General features: G+C 38.2%; 1 protein-coding gene across 6 annotated transcripts; it reads left to right on the forward strand.

Moving 5' to 3' along the window:
- The first annotated feature begins 9,097 nt into the window (after positions 1-9,097).
- C9orf72 (C9orf72-SMCR8 complex subunit) lies at positions 9,098-24,643 on the forward strand. Of its 6 annotated transcripts, none has more exons than XM_066339486.1 (11): positions 9,098-9,185; positions 10,666-11,151; positions 14,110-14,169; positions 15,109-15,204; positions 15,892-15,956; positions 16,757-16,829; positions 20,460-20,576; positions 21,279-21,514; positions 22,029-22,086; positions 22,581-22,690; positions 22,773-24,643. In XM_066339486.1, exons 2-11 carry the CDS (start codon positions 10,708-10,710, stop codon positions 22,957-22,959), a joined length of 1,446 nt encoding a protein of 481 aa, XP_066195583.1. In that variant the 5' UTR covers positions 9,098-9,185; positions 10,666-10,707; the 3' UTR covers positions 22,960-24,643. The 6 variants fall into 6 exon arrangements, with proteins under 6 accessions (XP_066195583.1, XP_066195582.1, XP_066195584.1 ...); XM_066339485.1 differs by lacking the exon at positions 9,098-9,185 and adding an exon at positions 9,192-9,622; XM_066339487.1 differs by lacking the exon at positions 9,098-9,185 and adding an exon at positions 9,192-9,457.
- The last annotated feature ends 880 nt before the right edge of the window (positions 24,644-25,523 follow it).

A 25,523-nucleotide genomic window follows, 5' to 3' on the forward strand; every position in this document is an offset into this window, starting at 1 on the left:
CCTGTGGAGTTAAGTGTTGCAGAAATGACAAATTCATGTCACTAAGTGCTCTAAGTGCCATATTTCTGGCCCACCAATTTTATTCCTCCCTGGATGTATTACTATTTTTAGCTATAAATCCAAGATACTCTCTCAGGCAAAACTCCCTCTGGAAGTTTTATATTTCTGCCAAACAGAGAGAACAGAGACCCTGGTTTTGAGGTGTATTTCTCTGTTTTTGAAGAGAAAGCAATACTATATGTTTTTTGGTGTTTCTATTCTATTTTCTTTTATTTCCTAAATATAAACATTTGTTATACTTGATGTGACACCTCATTGCTATAACCAGCCTTTAAAAAATACCCAAGCTTAGTCCAAAACTGTTGGTTGTTTTCAGCATCATCTAAAAGTACAATTGCTTTCTGCAACAAGGCAATGACACCAGGCCACATCAGTCCCCTTTCAACAGGGTATATAGCAGAGTAGCTTTAAAATTAATTATAAGAATTGATTAATCCAAGCATACAGGAAAATGCACAAGAAAGTAAGCATAAGATTCTTCAGTTCAAGACTAGAAAAACTGAAAGATCACAGGATAATTTGTGTTCTTCATATCTTTTAAATACTGGTATTTTTAACTGTCATGGACAATATCTTAGATTGTTAACATCAACAGGCAGGAGATAACCACAGACATAAGGTCTGAATGACCAAAACTGAGCTTCTGAATTCTCAAGCACAGGCCTGGTATTTGCTAGCTACAACCTGTATAGGCTTGTTGTAAAACATAGAAACACTCTGGATTAAACTGGAGTGACATGACTAAATCCTGCAATAAATAAAGGCATGTGCCAAACTGTAAGGCAAACTTCTCAATTTAGAGACAGATCACATGTGTTTCTACATATATTTAGATGAAGAAAAGCAGGTTGATAAAATAGGAAAAGGAGGAATTTCCTTGAAAATGCACCCAGAATGCGCCCAGATGTGTTTGGGGATTTGGCCACTGACACTCAAGATCAGTAACTGCAAGCACCAGAATAGCACAGAATCAAACCCCAGCTCTCCAGGATCAACAACAATTTTCCCAAAAGAAGAAAGAGAGAAGAAAGTCAAGATTGGGTGAGTGTTACACTGGGAAGGAGTGTGTAGGTGAAGTTACTAAGGACATTAATGGTGCCAGCACTACCAGTTTTTAAAACCTCAGTATCCCAACAGACACTGGTTTTTTACCATGCCCATGACATCAATACATGAAAGTAAAGCAGAAATAAAACATCTAATAAAAATGCCTTAGTAGGTTATGTAGACAGAAGCTTCTGTAAGACACAAATCTACTATAACATACTCAAAGTTTAACCAGTCAACCAACAATTCAAATATTTGACGAACCACATTTTTTCAGAATCACTTAGAAAGACTCTAATATTTGAACGTACCAAACAAGATAATCAAGCCTGAAATATAAGGACAGACAAAATAAATATTGAAGTCAAGATGAAATGCCATAGAAGTGTCTGTTACCAAGCTTCGCTTGCAACACTTCACAGCAGGATCAATTAAATGAGGTGCAGAAAGATTCCAAATCTTTTCTCCAGTGAAAATAATCATACAAATTATGAGGCAGTGTTGAATTGTACCCACATTGTTCTAAGATAAAGCTGTCATTGACAGCTGCAGTCAACATCCTGCACTGCCTCAAGGCAAGGTTGTCCTCTCCTGTTAAAGGAAATTTTGCCACTGACCCCAGTGGAAGTAAAAGCAAACGCAGATAATGAAAAATATACAGGAAAATAAAAACATCTCCAACACAAATATATTTCTGCAGCCCTTACTGATACTCAAGATTTGCCTGCATATTTTGTCACTGTTTGTTTTAACTGTACAAGATGAATAAGTATCTGGAATATTTTAAGTATCATGAAATCCTATTTGTATTTCTAAACTGACACCACACACTATTCAGAAGTAGTCTGTAGAGTATAGAACATAGGATGATATGGTAATTTGGTAGTTCTCATAGGCTGCATGCAAAGTTTGTAGGTTTTGTATCTTGCGCCAGTTGGTCACTGTACATTAGAATATTCAACAGAAAAGGAGATATGGTGTGTTGTAACAAGGTCCTTGCTCTCTTCTCACTCTTCCTCCTCTCTTCTACCTCCCTCTCTCCTACTGCCCTGACCCCTGCACTCTTCTTACCTCTCTTACCCCTCTTAGCTTTTTTCCCTTCCTTACCTCATACTCCCCTCTCTCTCCCCCTCTCTCTTTGGGGCTTCCCTTCAGCCGAGGCTGGTGGCTGACAGCAGGCCCTCTTTACCCACGACCCTTGCAATAAAACCACATGTTTCTAGAATATCTCAGGTCTGCAGAGTTCCTTCTCCCTGCTGTCAACGGATGTCCCTACACAAGTATGTGTGAAAGTGTTTTCAATCTGGAAATGAAAGAAACAGCGTATTTTATTCAAAGTGGAACACTGAAAAATATAAGTGTTAATCCTAGTCCTAAGGTTACATGCTGTGTTTTCACTCTTATAATGCTATCTCCATTATGAATTGAAACACATTTAAATGTATGGCAAGTTCTAAATACGCAATAAAGACAGGACAGCATTTGGCTCTCCTGAGTCCAAATCCTTTCAGCTATAAACCCATCTTTCTAAGGTTGTGTCCTCATATATTAAAGAGCTAGAGTGTGAGGAGTGCTGGGATGGCTGTGTGGGCCCTCTTGTTCCAACAGGCTTATAACAAGAAAGGATCAGATAGGGACGTCAGTGTAGTGGTGAATATAAATGGGACAACCAAAACTGTCTCCGAGGGTGTTTGTCCAAGACTGATAATGCTAAAGATTAAGATAACAATCAAATGAATTATACAGTTATCAGGCAATTAACAGAGACTTTGGTGCGGAAAAAAATCCCCCTTAATAGCAATATAAAACCAGCAAAAAAACTTGCAGCAGTGAAGATAACAGCTGTTGATGCTGGGCAGACAGAGCAGCCTCACTGCAGGGCACTGCTGGGCACTTGCACCCCTTTTCTATGAAGGATACAGGGGAGGGGACCCCCATTGGCATGTGCCTATGGAACCTCTAGGGGGCTTCCTCAGTGGCTTGGCATTCTGGGCTGCGGGGGTGAAAGTGAAACAAGCTGCACCCTGAAGTTCATTATTCCATGAGTGTGGTCATCCTGTGTGAAGCACATCACAATATTGTTATGCCAGCCCTGTACATTGCTATGATTTGTTGGGATACTAATATAGAGGTGTAGCCAAAGTAACAACCAAAAAGCAAATGGCTTCCTATTGTGAAAACACTGAAAAGGAGATATGTAACAGCTGGCAATTTAATCAAGTTGACTGACCAGAGAAAATTGCAGTTACGGAGAATTCAGCAGAATTGTCTGCTTTTGGTGACAGTTGTGACCTTGGCTGACATCAAAGCAAATTTTAGCACTGAGTCTCAAATGGCACTGCACTAGGAGAAACTTACTGGCTCTTCCAAATTTGGTACTGATCTTCAGTGACCCCTGAGGAAACCTGTCTGTTCTTCCTCAACCTCTAGCTACATGACGTCTTACAGAACTTCAGATTTGCAACAGTGTCCTTTGGTGACACCAAGAAGACATGATAAAGCTGAACCAGAATAGCAGTTACATCAGAACCCTGCTGCTTTCTCCCAGCACAGATACTGACTTCAGAAACTTCTTACAGTTTTACCTGGAAAAATGTTGAGTACTAACCAAAGGTACTACATGGGAAGACCTTTTACCCATGTTGGGCTTGTAACTCAGCTACCAACCAGCTTCTGCTGACTATCCAGCAAGTGTCTGATCCATTCTAAAGATAAAAAGAACCAGAATCTTGCCATGCTATTCAAGAGTGTACAGTAGTATATTTTGAAAGAACATGATGGTAATTTTGTAATACATTAGATACTTCCTCCAGAAACAAGCATTCCTTGCATGTAGCATGGTACAGTAACATCTCTGGCAGCAGTAAGGGACATGCCTCTGAAAGCAGTGACCTCCTTTCAAGTGGAAATGACGCTGGAAATAATAAAGTAGAAAATCAGTGTTTTTAAAAAAGTGTGTACTTCAATATTCTTTTGAAAGTGGAAAAACACCTTCAAATACAGAAACGCTGTGTCTCAGAAGTTTTTTATGCTGGAGACTATGAAAATGCTATGTATCCATGAAAATAGCTATGCAAGGTATTCCAAAATATGTGATATTTGATTCAAAACATAAATGAACTAAAGTCTCTATTCTCACTTTTAGTATGAAAATCTTCAGGCTTAAAAAAAATATATAAAAAAAAATTCTGGCTTTCCTGACCTCTCTTCTTCATCAAATAATAGCAGGAGTACATGCACAAACAGTAGAATAGAAGTGTCCATCAAACATCACACTTCCTGATGAACCATCTGCAGCCATACCTGATTATGAAAGATATGCATTTAGCACAGTCTACTCAACGATGGCAAGTACCTGGGTGTGGTTTGCTATCCAAAATTCAAGAGGGTCTTTTATGGCAGCTAGAAGGCCACCAGAATACTTTACACTCCCCTACTCAATGGTTACACAAAAGGCTAATGCATTCATGTAGAAAATTTTAAAACAACTCCAAATATGACTATCCTAATAGAGTAGTACTGGGCCATTTTCACAAGCTTTGGAGAAAAGGACAAGATTTTCTTCTTAAAACCCCTTGCTGCTGGCAATCAGCATAACCATGGCAAACTGCAGGGGCTATCTACCACGTTTAAAAAGTGTGCTCCCATAGGTTTTCATCATTACATATCAGAGTCTTCCCCAGTAAGAGAAGTAAACCTCTACAGAAGATGTGAAAATGAGGAGGAAGTGGGTTTTGATGTTGTGGTCATAATAAACAGTGTTGCTATAGTTTCTCTGGCCTTCTTTTGTAACATGTATTGAAGATTTCTGTTGAAGTTGTTTTTTCAGCATCTTTCAGACTTGAAAATTTCCGAAAATACACATCTCCAAGCTTGGAGCTTGGTCAGTGAAAACTACCTTTAGCTAAGATGGTACAGCTACAAGAAACTTGGTTTCACAAACTATATCTAAGAGATATACATACCACATGACCTTATCTCTTATTTATCAAAAAATATCATGTCTATTTTCACTTTCCAGCTAAATTCTTCAGGGATAATTGTATGTTTTCTTTGATATAATTTATTATCTTACTCAGATAGCACTCTCCATCAGTAGTGTTAAAATAAAACAACACAGCTGGCTATATCCCAGGGGTGAATTCTCCTTTTCTTCAGTTTTGTAATTTATTTCCAACTGATGACACAGCAATATAGTGTGGACTCTACATTCCTATTATTTTTGCCAAGTCAAAACTACTCTAGTTGTTAATATAGCAGATCCTCTCTTGCTGTGATTTAAAAACAACTCTGGAATCAAGAAAACACTTGGAACTCACACTTGGAAATCACTCGGAACCACTGCTCCATCATTAAAAAAAAGCATCTTTTTTTTTTTTTTTTTTTTTTAATTCATGGCAAGCATCTTTTATGACAATGATTTAGGTGTTCAAATTTTTTAATTTCTGGCAGCTGAAGAGGAACTTTCAGTGTGATTTCAGCAGTAAAGAAAGAGTTAACTATCGCTATTGCCTAAATCCACAATCTGTCTCTCCAGTCTCTACAAAGCTGAACTGTTGTTGTATAAAAGTTAGTGACATCTGTTCAGAGGAAGACTAGTGTCCCCTGAGCTCCAACACAGCTATTTTCCATATAAGCTCTTTTGTCATATACATGGTTCCTCCCACCATACATTTATATAGATCTTCTGTAGCAATTTTACCAGTCACAAGGGCTTGAAGATATAATACTTTTCTTTAGGGGATCAAATCAATCTTTCCATGGGTGGAAGAATCAGGGTTGGGGGAAGATAAGGGAGAGGGAGTCCCCTTGAAATTAAACACCTCAGCACTTCAAAATTCTGTACCCCTAAATTCTATTTGAATATTGTTAATTTCAACTGAGTAGCTCTAGAATTTCAAGCCGCTTTCTGTAACTAATGCATCCCTACACTGTCATGCCTGTGCATTTAGCAATCACACTGGAACAGGTTGCCCAGAGATTGTGGATTCTGTCTCACTGGAGATATTCAGGAACCATCTGGACACAATCCTGTGCCATATGCTTTGGGACAACCCTGCTTGAGCAGGGAGGTTGAACCAGATGACCCAACGTGGTCCCTTCCAATCTGACCCATTCTGTGATCAGAGAAGTACTAACATAATGACAGCACCCTGGGATAGCACAACTCAGATACAAACAGCTGGTAAGGGGAAGCTAGAATCAGTACCAGAAGTTCTGTGTAATAAATGTATATTCACAGGTCAAGCTCAAATTTGCATGGGCCTAGTACTTACTAAAGCCAGTGTTTCTAAGAAGTTGTTAAAACTCGTAACAAGAGACTCAACGAACATGCAGTGACAGTGTAAGCACACTTCACTGGTTCTAACATGGATGTGAAACAGCCTCAAACCATCAACCAGAAGTACTGAGAAAAGGCCAATCATTCACCTCTTACAAGAATGAATAGCTGGTGATAGGGAAGTGCAAGTATTGTTTTCTCAAAATCAGCCTTCATGTTGCTTATGTGTACATAAAGCATAATCTCAGCAGTGACCTGTACTACCAGTAAGCGCTCACTTTTCTTCAAACCTCAACCAACCCTTCCCATTTGCTGTCTTTTACCTTGGACACTAATTTTGCAGCAATCTGCTCTGGCTGAAAAAGAGTTTCATTATAGTGAAATTAGCTTTCTTCAACATCAGTTTTATGAAGTGATGCAAGCCTGCACTGTCTGAGTGTGTGCATGGTTTCACTGAAGCAGAGTAGCTTGATAATACCATATATTGCCCTGGCCTTACTCCACCTGGCTGAGCAACTGAATTCCACTATATTTTTGTTCTTTCCTTTCTTGTCTATGTACTACCTTATTCTAAAGCATGAAGTTATGATGATGACTCAGGTTGCCATATTAAAAACACAAATGAAATTGTGATGTGTTTTCACTTGAGCTCAGTGCCTGAACTCTTTTTCATCTTCTCTGTATTGCATACCCTAATTTCTGTGCAGATGTGCAGCATTAGGTTTCATAGCCAGATGTATTCTCTGTCAGGGGAAAAATAACTGCAGCCCCTCACTTATCTTGTGATGTGTCCAAAAAAGGCACCTGCAGAAATATTGTTAAGTCTCTTCAGATTATATGCAATGAGACTGTTACTCTCTTCTCTGTGAGAAGAAAGTATTCAACAGTGAAGGAAAAGACAACAACCATATTGCTATGACAGACAGAAATTTCACACTGTCAACACTATCCCCACAGCACTTACAGAGACTCATATGTAATTCTGAGAAAAAATAAAGGACTTGTAATTCACAATTATGTTTCTTTGGATAGAACATGACGATTTGACTTCAAATGTAGTGAAAGGCAGTTTATAGGAAAAGCTGATACAAAAATATTAAGTGCCTCATGCAAGGCTACGTGGCAATCCAGTTACAAAATTATGACAAACTTTACATCTTCATTTCTGAAGTCCACTTGTTCAATATCATTACTGATTTAATAACAACTGCATCTTTTCTACTGTACAGCTTGGTGTCTACAACTGAATGATAATTTATACTAAAGACACAAACCCTTTTTTATGAAATGCACAGATTGCCATTTAGACAAGAGGTGAGTAGTGAAATGGCACAGTTTGATGTCCAATCTTTGTATTAAACAAATTAAATACTTTTCAAAGTAGTTTAGTTCCACTATTCCTCCAAGCTTTTCTGTAATGGTTACATAATTTTTTTTTCTTTTATTTGAGCTTTGCTTCTCAGAAATTAAAATTACAATCAAACACAGACATAAGTAATCTCATGTTCAGCATTTGTTTTTTAAATCATTAATTAAAGTAATATAAAAGGCAAATTTTAGCTAGCTGAAGACCACATTTTTCAATGTGATACTGTTCAACTGTCTATCACAAAAGCAATTTTTACAGGCTTCCCGGGAGGCCATGGAGTGTCTCTGGTGACATTCAAGACCCACCAGGGCAAGTTACTATGTAACCTGCTCTAGAGGACCCTGCCTTGGCAGGGAGGTTGGATAGGATCATCTCCAGAAGTCCTTTCCGAAGGAAAGGATCCTGTGCATTTTGAGATGAGCGATTTTTGTGATTAAAATTGGAGGATATGAATAAAAAAAAATAAATTAAAAAAAAAAACAAAAACAAAAACAAAAAATTACATTTCAGGTCTCTTGTGTCCTATTAAGACTTCCAGAATGGGCCTGTTCAAGTTGCCAAAGACACAAGTCCGCAAAGTACTTCAGTATACCCCAATCTTCTAGGCTGTAAATAAACAAATGTATCTGTGACTGTGGGGATTTCAATCACAGAATCATAGCATTTTAGGGGGTTGGAAGGGACCTTAGAGACGATCCTGTTCTCTCCCATCATGGGCAGGGACACCCCCCACCACACCACTTGCTCAAGGCCTTATCCAGTCTGGCTTTAAACTTTGACACCGACGGGGCATCCAGTTTCTCTAGGCAACACGTTCCTGTGTCTCATCACCCTCACAGTAAAGCATTTCTTCTCAATACCTAATCTAAATTTCCCTTCTGTCACTTTCTACGCATTCCTCCTTTTCCTATCACTACAATTCCTAATGACGAGCTCCTCTCTGGCTTCCCCATAGGATCCCAGACAGGACTGCTAATCAAGAGGACTGTAGGTAGTCACCACGTACCTGCAACACTAAACCAACCTCGCTCACCTTCACCATTCGGAATGCCACTACGTTTGGATACCAATTCCATCCCATCATCAACAACTTCCTCTTTTAGGCCTAAAAGCCCCTCCATAAACTGTGCCGGATGCTACCGACGCAATAGTTTCGTCTTTTGGCCTCCTCCACAAACTACACTGGGTTGGGCCTGTTTCCTTCCACTGTGACCCGCCAGACGCGACCCACTCCCCTCGCCAGGGATACACCGGCACGGCTGCCCCAGGTTGGGCCCAGGGCGGTCACAGCAGCACGGCTCCGCTCGGCTCGGCGTGCGGCGGTCACACCGGCGCTCCTCCCCCGCCCGGGGCGGTGCCGCGCCCGCCGAGCCCGCGCAGTGCGGCAGGGGCGGGGCGGCGCAGGCGCGGGCGGCGGCCGGAGCCGAGGTGAGGGGGGCGCGGGGCCGGGGCGGCGGGTGTGTGTTGGGCTCGGGGGCGGTGTCAGCGGCCCCTTTGCTTTGGGGAGAAAGGAGCGGGGCCCTCCCGCAGCTGCCTCCCTGCGGCCTCCCCTAGAGGTTCAGAGCAGACCCGGACGGTTCGACACGGGCCTGATCCGGGCCGGGAGAGCGGAGGTGCCGCAGCCGGCGAGGCGGCAGCGGCCCCGCCTTTGGAGAGGCGGTGGTGCAAGCGAGCCTCTGGTCAGCCCGTGGGTGCAAGGAGTTACATGTAGTGGCTGGTGCCGTGTCTTCCCTAAAAATTGTAAAGTCACGGTGTCAGATGGCCAAGTCAGATGGCCTTGGCTTCCCGGTTGCTGCTCGGACGGGGCACCGGCTACCTCTTGAGAAGAAGCCGGAGCGAAAGAGGTTTTACACTTCTGCTGTGAGGTAATAAATGAAACAGGAAAAAGAAGTTCAGATACGGAGCTCTGGCGAGTTAGAGCTGTGGTAGTGACGTGTGTGTTCCCGCTCCTGTGGTGCCGGGAGGGATTTCCTGCTACTGTCGTATGGAGTGCTGCAGGCAGGAAGGAGAGGAAGGTTGCCAACTGCTCACGAGATGTTTTCCTCAATATGAGTGGGTTCTAGCTGTTTCAGTTTTCTGTCTTTGGTTCAGTTTGCTTGCGAACCTTTTTTATTTCTTTTCTTCTTGTGACTCTAGCATAACTTTTAGGGAAGATGGAACTTCTGTTATCTTCTGCAGCCTTATCAGAATGGAGAAGCTGTAGAGTTGGTGGAAACTGCTAGAGAAAATGTTCAGGGATTGTGTAAAAGCAAGATAAGGAATTATCTGTCAATACATTTTATGAAGTGCTGAACGCTTGTCTTGTATCATAACACCCTGCGTGTGATGTAAAGGATATATTTATCGTGTCAATTTTCATACACAAGCAGTATGTTCTGCAGGTTCATCATACTTCTGTAATGAGTAAAGGGCATTTGAGGTCTGGCTAATGATTGTAAAGCATGCCACTTCATTATGTGAAACATACATATGTATATATACAAACTTCCAGAATGAAGTCTACAATGAAATCTTGGGTGAAGAAGTCAGGTTGCTTCTTAAAAGTGTCATTTGGAAAGAAAATAATTGTGGAAAGGCTTTGGTTGAAAGGGACCTTAAAGATGATGTAGTTCCAACACCCTCTGCTCTGGGCAGGCATGCCATCCCACTAAATCAAGTTGCTCAGTGCTCCATCCACCCTGGCCTTGAGCATTTCCAGGGACTGGACATCCACTTCTCTGGGCAAGTTGTTCCCAGACCCTCACATTCACTGTCACAGAAATAAAGAATTTCTCCTAACATCTCATCTAAATATTTCCTGTTGTGGTTTAAAACAAGTCCATTCACTCCCTGATCATGTAAAAAGAAGATGAGGTAATTATAAATATGCTCTTACTTTTTTTCATACAAGAACTTTTTTTTTTTTTAGGTAATGTAAGCATCTCAGTTAGACAAGAGGAAGGAAACAGACATGTCAGCTCTTTGTCCACCACCATCTCCTGCCGTTGCTAAGACAGAGATCTCTTTGAATGGCGAGTCACCATTATTAGCTGCCACTTTTGCTTACTGGGACAATATTCTTGGCCCCCGAGTGCGGCATATCTGGGCTCCAAAGACAGAACAGATACTTCTCAGTGATGGTGAAATCATTTTTCTTGCTAACCACACCCTGAATGGAGAAATACTTCGGAATGCAGAAAGTGGTGCCATAGACGTGAAGTTCTTTGTTTTGGCTGAAAAAAGAGTAATCATTGTGTCATTAATCTTTGATGGAAACTGGAACGGAGACAGAAGCACGTATGGACTATCAATTATACTTCCGCAGAGTGAACTTGGTTTCTACCTGCCCCTTCACAGAGTGTGCGTGGATAGGTTAACACATATTATAAGGAAAGGAAGGATTTGGATGCATAAGGTAAGTTTATTGTTCATTATTTAAAATAATTGTTAGATTGTCTTGTGCAGAAGCAAAAATTGAGATGCTGTGGCACCTGTTCTGTGGAGTTCAGAGGCACAAACTCAGAAAAGGTTTATCTCCGTACCGTTTTGAAGGTTAAAGGTTGTCAAGTTATTATGTCAGGAAATTCAAGGCTGGGATTTTTAGCCACGGGATTATCCTGGTGATATTATATAGCCTCTATATAGTCTCGACTGTGAGGTTGAAAGAGGTTTCCTGTACACTTTTTCATCTCTTGGAATTTTGTATAAATTGTTGCTTAATCGTATTCATTTGTGTATTTAAACTGGATACAATTGGAAATCTACTGTGTTTAAATCATTGTTTTCCTTGTTGAGGTCCGGAAAAGTAATCTTCTCATTGCTGTTACAAGTTTATTTTTTAAAAAGAGGGTTTTAATGAACAGTTTGTCAGGATGTAAAACCATGTAGAAAGGGAGGTCTACAGAAGTACATCCACTTTTGTCCAAATATTTCTTGTCCTGAAACTCAAAAAGGAAAATTGGCTAAATTGTTTCTTAAGCATTGGAACTCTGACCTTTGGGTAAATCATGGATATTTCCTTACTAAGTGAAATGTTTTATATATTTTTCTTGAAACTAAATAACAGTTTAATGGTAAAAATAATTTTTTTGTCATCTTGGAGTCCAAGCTGTCTTAAAACAATAGAGCGCACATCAGCTGTAGTGTGTATGGTGATGCACATTTGTCTATTATTTGCTGTTCTGAGACCTGTAGTGAACATACTTTAAACTTATTCTTTGAGCACTCTTATCTGAACTAATTACAGAAATAACAAGCCGGTATTATTTTTGTGATGGTGTTTCCTTTTTGCTGTATTGCCTGATGATGGCTGGTAATGCTTTCTGAAACACTGGCTTTTCATACTTTCTGGGGTTTATTTTTCAGAGGAAATATACTACATGAAGTTCTTTCTCGATATGGTGGAAACATAAATATTTAATTCCTTATCCAGTCTTTTAAAACCCTGCTAGATGTTAGTGGTTTTGATGTAAGTGAATGCTGTATCATGTTCCTGATTACATTGCTTCTTTCATTTAGTGTCCTCTGTACTTACTTCTAATGTGAGTGCTCAAATTAGAATTATTCATCATTTTTAGCTATTACACGTTTTCTCAGTTTTTAGATATTGCTCCATACCAGTATATTTCCACAGTAGAAGTAACCTTCAAGCAGCATCGAGAATGACAAAAAGTTTTTTTCTTTGAGCAGGTAGGTCAGTTGAATTAACTGAGACAGTGATACATTCTGAATTCTGAAATAGACATTTATTATCTTTTGTTGTTTTTGTTTTTTGGGCTTTTTTGTTTTTCTGAAGTAGAGCACATCTACTGCGTATATCTGCAGTTCTTCAGTCTTGTGTAGAAAAGAGAAAACTGCTTGGAAAATCTAGATTAAAATTTAGGAATGAGTTGTAGAATAATTATAACAATGATAACAAATTAAAACTCCTTCATTCTGTAGTTTGCATTTTGAGGCAGTTTAGCAGCTATGGTTACATGCGGCAAATTAAAAAAAAATAATCAAGTCCTGTCTGAAAGGTGTTGCGTTCTGGATGTTTTAATAGTTGTGAATATTAGTTCTCATTAATTCTGTGTAGTGTAGTGCCAGATGACATTTTAAGCTAGATTTGAGATAAGAAGAAGCCTTATGAACTTGAAAATTAGGAGAAACATGGAGCAGTGTTCAGACTGGCAAAAAAAGACAAGCAACTCTGAGCAAGTAATCAATATGGGATTAGAAACCCCTTTCACCTACTCCAATTTATGCTCTGTATGTTTGTCTAATAATTTGAACAGTTTTATTTCTGAAAAGAAATTATATTCTTACACCATTTATTCAGCCTTATCTGCAAGAAGACTAAGGGTTTGTTTTTTTTTTTTAATGATTGTCAAGGATGTCTTTCTTCTCTGAAGGGTGGAAGGGTGGAGGTACTCTGAAGGAATCTGCCTTGTTCCAGTATTGTTTTTCACTGATGCTTCTTTTAGATGGTTAGAAAAGTTTTATTCCTGTTTAAGGGCAAACTACTCTAGCTTATTTCCTATTCATCTGCTTAAAAAAGCCTTTTGCAGACTCTTTTCACTCTTGTAGTTGATTAACTCCAAGTAGGTCAGTCAGAGGAAACTAATGAGCAACCAGTAAAAATGCAATAACATGTCAGCATCTAGCAAAAGTTATCATTTGTTCTCCCAATGTCTGCTATTTTTGTGACTGGTGTTGATGCTCTAGTGATTAATACCAAATTGTCTTTGTGAATAATAACTTTATTCCACTGTAAGTTCATTTTAAATGCTGTTTGCTATCCAGCTGCTGATGAGTCTGTTTTCAGAGTTTTGTTCAGCCTCTTGTACATTGTGTTTTGTGTGCTTTGAGGTTTCATGTATCCTGTACTTGGTTATAAAACAATGTTTTGAAGACTTGTAAGTGCCTCAAGAGGTGGAGGAAAAAAAGTCTTTTGTTTCCCACCCTCCCCAATCAAATAATTTTTCTCATTCTGAAGATCTTGCTTTTTTCTTTTTGTGTCAGAAATCCTCCATCTATACTGTATGATTTGAAAATAAAAATCCATGAAGTGGAATTCTTCACCATAATCTGATCATGTGGCATTTTCTTGATCTGTAATAAAGAAAATGTTTTGACATTGTCATCAACCCTTCCTTTCCTGCCCAAACAAGGGAGATATGCAGTGGAGTGCAGAGCAGGGAGTGTTGATCTTTGTTGCGTGACATCACTTCCTCCTAAAGTCAACTCTGTAATAGAAAAAAGGTTTGAACACCAAAATTTCAATCTAAGAAGCATGACTCCACAGGGAAGAAAGTGTACTGAGTGACTGTTGTGTGAATACATACATGAACAAATGCCAGAGCACTTATATTTAACTGGTTCTCTTGCTCAGGAGAGACAAGAACATTTCCAGAAGATTGTCTTGGAAGGTACAGAAAGAATGGAGGATCAGGTAAGGGCCAACTGATGGATGCATATGGCACACCATAGCAAAACCATTTGACTGCATCAGATGACTGTAGAAGTTGGTGTTGCTTCATATCTTTGGGATCCAGGAGTATGCACTGGTCTGGCTAATAATGTGACATGCACAGTAGACAAAGTTTCTGAAGATAGGATGATGGAAGCTGCAATCAAATTAAAGGAAAATATACTTCATCACTTTAGGAATAAATCTGAAGAATGTTACCTTTTGTGAAAGGAAGATTATTAACTCAAACTTGAAGCTCTGTAAAGGTAGCAGCTTCCATAGAGTCATGCCACCCTCCTGTCAAGGTGGTTTTTCCATTAGGTTAGGTCACCTTTTAGAATTATAGAGACATACAGAAGCTGTCATGCTGAAATGTGCTTGGAAACTTAATGGATGAGACTATGAAAAGAATTTCATTTCTGAAACTCTAAATGTGAGATTGTGGCTTCATTTTCTTGTGATAGATAAGTCAGGAAAGTGTTTTTGCATGTTAATAAGTAATATGCCTGGTTTTGGTTTCCAGTCATTATTAAAACATCAGACTTGAACAAAAAATGCTTAACAGTGATTGCACGTAACACAGTATGATCAAATTATCTCACATCTGCAAACAACGTCAAATTGGGTTGCAAACAACGTCAAATACTTGTTGTCTAGGCCAATCAAAATTGATGCTGAAAATTAGCATAAGATCCAGAAATATATTTTAGGTATGATGTTGAGAAGCCAAACAGGTGTTTCCAGTTCATAATTACTGATGAACAAAGCCCAAGAAGTCTATGCATCAATTTCTGCTCATACTACCCTTCCAAGCAATAGGAAGTTAAGATATTTTGCATGTAATACTGCAAGTTCATGTCAGTAATAACTTCTAATACTACCCAATGTGCTTTTATTTCAAGCATCTTATTTATTGTGCAGGGTCAGAGCATCATTCCAATGCTGACAGGAGAAGTCATTCCTGTAATGGAACTCCTTTCATCTATGAAATCACACAGTGTTCCAGAAGAAATAGATGTAAGTTCTTGTTTTATTTGTATTCTGAATTTTTTAAAAGTTACTTTCTCCCTCTGGATAAAACATAGCTTTGGAACTTTACTTTGGCACTCACTTTGCTAGAGAAAATGCCCATTTTCCTAAATTCTTGTATACTTCTGTTGTTTCACATCAAGTTCTCCTGAGTGGTGTAAGGAATGGCATAGTATTCATGTCAAAAAATACCATAGTGGCATTTTTTATGGTCATCACTTAACAAAATTAACTGCATAAGATGATTGTGTGAGTGGAAAGACAGTTTGATGCAAAGCAAAATGAATGGGCAGATTAAAGGATATGATGTTGATGCCTGTTTCAGAGCATTATAGTGTTCTCATAGAAGAAATAGAATTGATACTATTTGATACTAATTGATAATAGACATGCACTAATTTAAAGTATTCTGGACATTTTTTACAGAAAAAAATAAAAAACCATAACCACTAGGAGGACCTTAACTTGTGACTGGTGAAGACTTAATAATCAAGTTACTTTCTCATTTTCAAAATGCTTTGTCTGAAGTCAGGTCTTTTTAAGATTATGCTTTTTGGGTAATTCTTACAACTTAAATAGTTTCCAAACAGTTCCCATCTATCAAAGTGAAAATCAACTAACTAGAAGGTGATCTGATTCTTGTCTAACTTTTGTTTGTATTTACTTACATTTCAGATAAGTGACACAGTGCTAAATGATGATGACATTGGGGATAGTTGCCATGAAGGCTTTCTCCTCAAGTATGAAATTCAGTTTTTATTTATACTGTAGTAAAATGATTTAAACTTGTGTATGCATGTAAATGTATCTATCTGCATGTGCATGTGAACATGGATTGGAATAGATTTCTTTATAGATGGGGGAACAATTACATGTATTTGGCTTTTTGAGATTTTTGTCAATAAAATGTTCTAAAAGTTTCTGTTATTTTAGAATAATGGTTCTAGGCTAATAGCTGCATCTCTGTTGTCACAGAATCATTTGTTTGGTAATATAATTCCTATCAAATACACATTTTTCTTTGATACCTAAGTTTAATTTTATACGACTCTATGTCAAAGTCTTGCATTTTTTGAGATAGCAAAAAGCCTGGGTTGTGCATAAACTCTAAATAAGACTTGTTAATGGTATGGCACATAGCATGCTTATTGTTGAGTTGTGTATTTCTCTTTTTCCCCTATTTTTGATTTTTAAGTTGAAATAGTTGAACTTGAGAGCTACTTGGTCTCTTCCTACGAGATAGTGTATTTAATAGATTTTAATTCATGTTCTGTCATCATTCATTGTATCTCCTGCATGACTGCATTCATAAATGTGGTACTTGGTACATCTATTTGTACACCATCACATGTGCTTCCTGAATAAACTGTTGAATTTCTAGATTTCAGCAGTAACCTACATTGCTGTTTAAAGTCCTGTGGTTATGGGCACGTATGCTATATTTATACTTGAAGCACTTTATTCTTCTTGTGAAGGTGATAATTGTTTTATTTGAAAAATCTGAATAAATGTATTAACCTATGTCTGTTTTTTCTTGCAGTGCCATTAGTTCACACCTGCAGACCTGTGGTTGTTCTGTAGTTGTAGGAAGCAGTGCAGAAAAAGTTAATAAGGTAACATACTTTCCAATAAACTGAACTTAAATGCTGATTATTAGGAGTGTTACTTGGAACAGAGTTAATCTGTAAACATTGTTGAGGCTGAAGAAAGAAGGAGTACTGTTGTCTGGCCATCTTCAGCTGACTGGTCTAGCAGAAGATAATTCTGCCAGAAAATTGCCTTTCAGTTGTATTCTGACAACTGTAAGAAAATCAATGTATTTAACTGATACAGGACATAAATAAGTAGTAAATGAGTCTGAGCTTTTAAAATTATGTTTTAGCTAAAATACACAAATCAAAGAGACGTGACTGGCTTGCCCATTTCAGCTATGTCATAGAATTGCAGAATGATCAAAGTTGGAAGAGACCTTTAAGGTCATCCAGTCCAACCATCCAGGTGGCACTGCTGCTGTAACTCCTAAAACCACTCAACCACATCAACCAGCACCAGATCCAGACATGTCTTAAACACCTCCCAGTATGGGGACTCCACCGTCTCCCTGGGCAACCTATTCCAATGCCTGACAGCTAACAGCAATTTTTTTAAATATATAATAATTAATCTGAATCTCTCGTGTCTCACTTCAAGATCATTTGTTCTTGTCCTCTCACTGCAGGCACAGCAGGAGAAACCAGTCCTCACCTCACTGCACTCTCCTTTCAGGGAGTTGTAGAGAGTGATGAGGTGACCTGAGCTTCCTCTTCTCATGCCTAAATAGCCACTCCTCTTAAGACATATTTTTCTAGTTCCTCTTAAGACGTATTTTTCATGAGCCTTGTTGTCCTTCTCTGGATACATTCCAGCACTTCCAGTGTCCTTTTTGAAGTAAAGACAGGATTTGAGCTGTGGTCTCATGAGAACCAGGTATAGGGAGACAATCACTGCCCTGATCTTGCTGGCCACAGTATTGCTGATACAGGACAGTGTTGGGGAGGATGAATCAGGGAAACCTTATAAATATGATTGCTTAGCAAAAGATTCTGAAAATATGAAACCTATAATCAGGATAGAAATGAAAGCTTACTTTGAGTTGTAGGATACTAAGTTTTAGTTATTATATAACCTGAAAACAATAGTCTAGCTAGTTGAAGGAGAATCCCTTCTCATTCAGCAGAACCCTTTCTGCTGGCTAGGATCCAAAGGTCAATGTAGCAAAACAAAAGTTTAAAGAGTAGTTTTTAGAATTTAAAATATAACACACTATGGTAATATAGTAGTTCTTATAGGCTGTATGTAAATTCTGTAGGATTTTGTGTCTTGTGTTGGTTGGTCACTGAAAATTAGAATATTCATCACAAAAGGAAATATAATGTATTGTAACAAAGACCTCACTCTCTTACCTCTTAACTCTCTTACCTTTTCTTCCTCTCCTTCCCGCTGCTCTTAGCTCGCTCTTACCCTTCTTCTTCCCCCTACTCTTGCTGTCTCCTGCTGTCTTCCCCCCTGCCACTTTGCTCTCTCGCTCCCTTCTCACTTAGCCCACACCATCCTGTTCTTTCTCCCTCTCTCTTTGGGACTTCTCTTCAGCCGAGGCTAGTGGCTGAAGGCAAGGCCCTTTTACCCACGACCCTTGCAATAAAACCACATGTTCCAGAATATACAGGTTGGCAGAATTCCTTGCCCCAGCCGTCTGCAGACTCGCCAAGAGACAGGATGCCATTGGCCTTTTTTGCTACCTGGGCACACTGCTGGCTCTTTTAAAGCTGGCTGTCAACCAGCACCCCCTGGTCCCTTTTTCGTGAACAGCTCTCAAGCCAGTTGCCCCCAGCCTGTAGTGCTGCATGGGGTTGTTGTAACTCAAGGGGGGAACCCAGCACTTTTTGTACCTCATGCAGTTTGTCCTTGGCCCATTGATCAAGTCTGTCCAGGTCTCTCTGCAGAGCCTTCCTATCCTTGAGCAGAGCACTCCTGGCCAGCTAGGTATCATCTGCAAACTGACTGAGGGTGCACTCAATCCTCACATCCAGATCATCAATAAACAGGACCAAACCCAGAAGTGAGCCCTCAGGATCACTGGTAGTGATGAGTATACAGACAATACCCATGTCATTGGATATTTTCTGTGTGCTCTTAAACAATAAAGTTCTCCATAATTTCTCCTGCACTGTGCAGTAAACATACTTCTGTATCATGCTTGTGTTTTGTGGAACCTGTGTCTATTTCTTCAATGTGAAATAAAAAAATAACGGTGGGCCTGCTGAATATATTATATATTGCTTATGAACTATACATACTATATATTATGTATTTTATAGTGTAAAGGGCTTCTTGCCTTAATGAAATATAGAAGTCTTCTATAAAAAATTTAAAGGTACTTTAAGTAAACCTATGTTATGAAATAAACAGCTTGTTATGCATTACAAAAATTGGGGCAGAGGAAATGCATTGTTTCATGTGTATTACCAGCAGTGATAAAGGACCTCGGATCAAATCAACAGTAAATGCAGATGTCCACAAGCAGCAGGTAAACCAGAGAAAAGAAAATTCTCATATCTTAGCTGCAATTACAGCTAACCATAGTTAGTATGTATTGTTTCAGGGATTTATGATTTACACACAATTAAGTTTTTGGAAATGTTACATGCTTAAGAGAAATGTTATATATGTACACACATATGCTATATATCGTACAAGAGGAAATGTTAGAAGATTAAGTAGTTATAAAAAACTTACGGATCATTAAATAGTTAATAAAAAGGATTTAATGTCTAAATGGCTATAAATATGTAAAATAATATATATATAAACCAGACAGTATAGAAAAAAAGTGTAAGAAACAGTATAAGAAAAAGAATTTGAGCCTCAAGATCCATTCAGGGTAGATTTTAGAAATTAATTCTACACACATTCTTATCAGCAGCATGCTCCTTGTGTTACAGTACAACTCTTCTGAAGTAACTGCTTTCTTAATAGCGTATTTCAGCTTCCCTTAAAGTTAAAAAAAAAAAAAAAAACATTTGTGGCATTCTGTGACAAAAAGCATCAGTCAGAAATTGTTTTAGATACTGCAGAAACACGTTGTGCAAGGAGAGAGCCTTTTCAAATATCTTACAGAGAGATAGGACACCACAGCTTAAGACTGAAAGATGAACAGAATGGAATATATGTTGTATTTGTAGTGATTACTGGTAGCTGTTTAGAAGTTTGAAGATGGGTGATGAAGTACCTGTGTTCATTATAGTAGAGAGTTTAAGGAAATTACTGAGGAAATAAGCATGGATGCTTACAAAATTGACTGTGCCTGATTTGAGACAGTAACTGCTATTTCAGTATGAAATGAACAAAATAAGAGGCCTAAAAGGCTAGAAAAGCAATCACAGTAATTCACATATATTAAAAGAAAGATGTAGAAGACAAAAGTGATTTGTTCTTCGTAACTGGGTAAAAACAAACTTGGTTGCAAAAACATGTTGGATTTGTTCATCATTTGACAAGAAGTTGGAGTAGTATGGCTTACAGCACCAGTAATTAAAAAATAAATAAAAGTAAGCATGTCACTGTTCTATGGCATTTTATAAAGTTTTGGCTTTTCTTGTAAGTGTGGTGAACTCTTTTGTTCATAATTAGAAATGCCTAATACAGTCTAGTCAGACATACTTCCTTACATTTTCATGTTTTTCAAAACTGTCCTTTTTATGCAGATTGTGAGAACGTTGTGTCTGTTTCTCACACCATCTGAGCGGAAGTGTTCCAGACTCTGTAGAAGTGAGTCCTCTTTCAAATATGAATCAGGACTTTTTGTTCAAGGCTTACTCAAAGTAAGTATGCCTAAGAAAGTTCGGTTCTTCTGTGGTTTAGGAATATTCTGCAGTGTATGTTTTTGCATTTGATATGCACACACATACACACATTCACATTCAAAAAAATGTGTCATCTTCCCTTGATGTCATTTTTTCTGGCACTGTAACCTTCCTTGTAATTATCATCATGTTAAAATTCCAAGCCAGTCTTTTCTGTTACGCATGTTTCTTGAGGATTGTTCAGGATTGTTCCTTTACTTTGAAGTACAATAATAATATGCTTTTGTCTGCTTGGGGCTAGAATTCCAGAAGCCATTCAAGGTTTTGTGTTTTAACAAAACCAAGAAGGAACAGTTGCATCAGGCCTGGAGTTTCCAAGTATTTCAAACAATCTGTAGCAATGGGTGAAGATGAATAGAAAAATAACGCTTCTTGCTGTATGTAGTAAGCAGTCTGAACTTACCAGGTAACTATAATCTAATGCTAATAGGCTCACAAACCAGGTGAGGCAATACTCTAATACGCAGGTCATCTCACTACCCGTTTTCACCTTTTTGTTAGGGAAATCATCCAGTATTAAGGACTTAGTACTGCAATAAAACCACCAGCTGTCCCAAACAAAATACATAGAAACAAATGGCATGATGTTTAAATATTGTTTTGTCCCAGTACAGCTTTGCATTTTTTGACTAAAATAGAGGACTTTTTTCACTAAAACAGGATGCAACCGGAAGCTTTGTGTTGCCCTTCCGTCAAGTAATGTATGCCCCATACCCTACTACACATATAGATGTGGATGTCAATACAGTGAAGCAGATGCCCCCTTGTCATGAACACATCTATAACCAACGACGATACATGAGATCTGAACTGACAGCATTTTGGAGAGCTAATTCAGATGAGGAAATGTCTCAAGATCATATTATCCATACTGATGAGAGTTTCACACCTGATTTGTACGTATTCTCACATCTCACAGAGTTACTTGATTTGGAATAACAGTGTAGACTACAGAGCCTACTTGCTAGCAAAGTATATGGAGCTTCTTAAAAGCAAAAAAAGCCTTCACTTCTGGTACTTACACTTGTTTTGGCGGAATTTACCTAGTCTTTCTGTAGCTTGGTTACATCAAATATTGAAATTAATTTTCGATGATAATTCTGACCATGTCATGTTAATTTTATTGCCTGTTTTAATTAGGGATATAATAGAGTGTAAGTGTATTTGACGTAGTGTATATAACTGTATTTGACAGAGCCCAATGGCTTTTCTGGATTTAGTTCATTTCTTCTGAGAGCTTTAAAATTCAGTGTTATCTTTAAAAATACCAGAGTTTTAATTCACTAAAATTTTAAATTCACTTTTCATTTCAACCAGACTATTAACAGTATTGCTACTGCTGTGCTCAACTCCTGTAAGGTTAATATCCCTTCTTGGCATTAATTCACATGTTTCTTTTCTTTTCTATAGAAATGTCTTTCAAGATATTGTGCACAGAGATACCTTGGTAAAAGCCTTTCTGGATCAGGTAATTGTTGCTTTTTTCAGAAAAAAAATAAACACAGACTAGTACTTCGACTCCTAGTTACAGATAATTTAACACAAATACATAATTTAATGTTTGGTAGCTTTTCTCCTTGCTACTGCTGTTATTCTTCTTTACATAACTAGAAAGAAAAATATTGATATAAAACTGAAACTCCTGCTTAAGTGTGAAAAACAAGGACATTTTCTGTTGCTGTGCAACAGTGTCTACAATTACAGTATTGAAAAAACTGCGTGACTGGGAATAATTTCAGATAATTATCGAAATAGAATTGTAATTTTACAGCTTTTATTGTATCTGAGGAGATAGAAAACATAGAAAGCATGCTGACTATGTTTGTACAAATCTGCTGTTATTTGCCTGCTTTGCTATAATTAAGGATATGTTATGAGTGTATGCAATGTTTCTTTATTTTCCACGTTCCTGAAATGATTCTTGAATTTCCATGTCTACCTAATATTCTTAATTTTTAACAGATCTTTCACCTGAAGCCTGGCTTGTCTCTAAGGAGTACTTTCCTTGCACAGTTTCTGCTAGTCCTTCACAGAAAAGCCTTAACTTTAATAAAGTACATAGAGGATGACACGTAAGTGAATGGATAATGGAAAGCAGATTTAGAGAAGCTTCTTTTGTTCACTTTTAAAACAGATATTTTTATTTCCTTGCAGGCAAAAAGGCAAAAAACCATTCAAGTCTCTTCGTAGCTTAAAGATAGATCTTGACTTGACAGCAGAGGGCGATCTTAACATAATAATGGCTTTGGCTGAGAAGATTAAACCAGGTCTACACTCCTTTATCTTTGGGAGGCCGTTCTACACTAGTGTACAGGAACGTGACATGCTCATGACATTTTAAACTCTTCCCTGCATCTGATATTGCCATCCTGCAGAGTACGAAATCTGTCAGTGTGACCCCCAAAGCATTGACGAGTGAGTGCGAAGCATCAGGAGCACAGTGACACTGAGCTGTGTCTCAAGCAGTAGGGGTCTTGTTAGCTTAGCTAGATAAGCATGATTTTAATTAATTGGTCTCTTCTGTGTGTTTTTTTAATTGTATATGTTACCAGAGGTTCCTTGGCCATATTGGCTTAGTGGATAAATGTGGATATGTTTTGGTGTATGATCAAAGAAAGCATTTTAATTTTTATTTCCCAGGGACTTCTTCCAGGTGTGTGTCAGATTTTCCCTGTTCTGCTGTGTCAGTATTTTCAGTGTTCCACAGAAAACAGTACTATGTCCTCTCTAACCATGGAGGCTGCAGAAAAAGTGCCGTCCAAGGGTTTCAGTTTTTTTAAAACTGTTCTTTTAATGTATGTGGTGCAAATCTTAAATATGACTTTTACTCATCTGCCTGTTTTAACACTACTGTCTCCTTCCTTTAGAGAATTTAAACATATTTGGAATTTTTAATATTCTACAAAGTGCTATTTCTGAGTGCAGACCATTGGTTATTTGCAGCTTAAATAGCCATACATTGCACATGGGAATTAGGTCATTACTGAAGCAGCTTTGTGCATATAAGTGCCAAAGAGTATACTCTCACCATATATTTCTGTGCTGTCCTGCAGTGGACTGGTCAGTGATCAGGTAACTGAGGTCTTTCAAAGCACAAAACAGAAGACTCATGTCATTCCACAGCAGCTGTCAGTCTTTCTGTGTGTAAACTGTAACAGCTACTGATAGTTGCACTGTTAGTTTCAGTGAAGCTCGTAGAATCATGCAGAATGGAAAAAACGTTTAAGATCATTGAGTCCAACCATTAACCCAGAACTGCCAGTTACAAGTTAGATTCACAACTTTTCCTGAAATGTCTAATACACAGATTTTAAAAGAGAAACTGTCCTTTATTAAGGTGCCAAAAATTCCCTTACCTTTCCTAAAAGAAAAATATTCTCAATCAAATATTTGGAGCCTCTAAAAGATGTGAAATTGAGCCTCATGTGCAGACCATTTTTGTGAGCTTGTATCATCAGTGTTACCTTGTTGCAAAAGAAGTGACATTTCTGCAGTCATCTTTTTGCTGTACACGAATGTAGGTCTTTTGCCGTAAGCTTGGTGATTCATCAAAGGAACTTGTCAGGATTACGTAAATTCCTTGTGCTGTGATTTTGTTTGTCATTCTACCACTACTGTTCCCTTCTGTGTTTTCAGTCGAGACATTAGAGCCTGAATGTGCTTAAGTTGTTACTCTCATCTCTAAATAGTGAGAGAAATGTAATAAACACTGCCAAAACTTCTAATGTAGAAGTGGTGTCAAAATATAAGAGCTTTAAATCTGCTGCTGAAATTAATCGTTTCAGATTGATAAGCATTGGAAACTCAACACTGACACTACTAACAGTGAAGCTTTTGTTTACTGAAGATTCTGTTACTTTTTGAAGTTGCTAAAAACTGGAAATTCAGTTGCTACTTTTGTTGCACAGCTGTCACAAGTGCAGAACCTATAGTGAAATACATTGTTAAATGCTTCTGCATGTTGTACTGTAAATCTAGCTGAGGAAACAAAGTAATAAAATTAATGCACAATTTTTGGACTTTAATTGTTGCTGATTTTTTTCATAGAATTTCTACTCTGTATCCAAAAGCAGCATTATCTTCTATGTTATGAATTAAAGAAGAAACTTTCCTTCCTTCTTTTTAAATTAAGTTATTCTTGGATGTTGTTGTCACTGATGAATGTCAGATGTTATTTAATTCCTTCATTTCTGTTAAGGACTTACTCATTTCAAGCTGAAACCAGTGGGACTTGCTATGTCTCTGATGTACTCAATTATGGATTTTAAGAAGCTTAAATCCCATAGGTGAGAGGTTATAAATGTTTTATCTAGCAGTCAGTGATAAAAACCTTTCTTCAAGATTTTATTTTCTTATATTTAAAAGAAAATGGCAAATTTATTTCTTCCAGCTGGATTTGAAAACAAAGTAGTGTTTTCAAGCATTTTTAGTAGAACATTATTCCTGGTCTTGCAGACCTAAAAATGTGGCATAAAAAGATATCCACTGGAATGTCTTAAACTTATTAGGACCACAGAGGATATTCCCTGTCTATATACCAGTATGTTGTAATGCTAGTTTTATTCTAGAGCAGAATAGGCGTTTTGGTGATGTTCTTATGTCTAAGCCAGCAGTTTGTTACACCAATACACAGTGCCAAGACTTCTGCACTCAGTTTTGTACTGGCTAAAGATGTTAGAAGTCTTTCTCTTCTTACCTGTGAGTGCAAAAGAATGTGATCCAGAACATGAGGACAAGCAGGCATGGGTCTCCCCTCTGTTGTCTAATCAGAGCCTCTAAAGCAAGCACTTTGTTGTGTTTAGCAGTGAGGAGGCATAAACCATACTCATTAGTGTGCCAAGTAGGCTTATGCGCAATAGTTGAACATGGTTGTCTTGCTTACCTGTGTCCTGACAGAGCTCCTGT

The sequence above is a fragment of the Sylvia atricapilla genome, chromosome Z, assembly GCF_009819655.1.
Source record: "Sylvia atricapilla isolate bSylAtr1 chromosome Z, bSylAtr1.pri, whole genome shotgun sequence".
Taxonomy (NCBI): Eukaryota; Metazoa; Chordata; class Aves; order Passeriformes; family Sylviidae; genus Sylvia; species Sylvia atricapilla.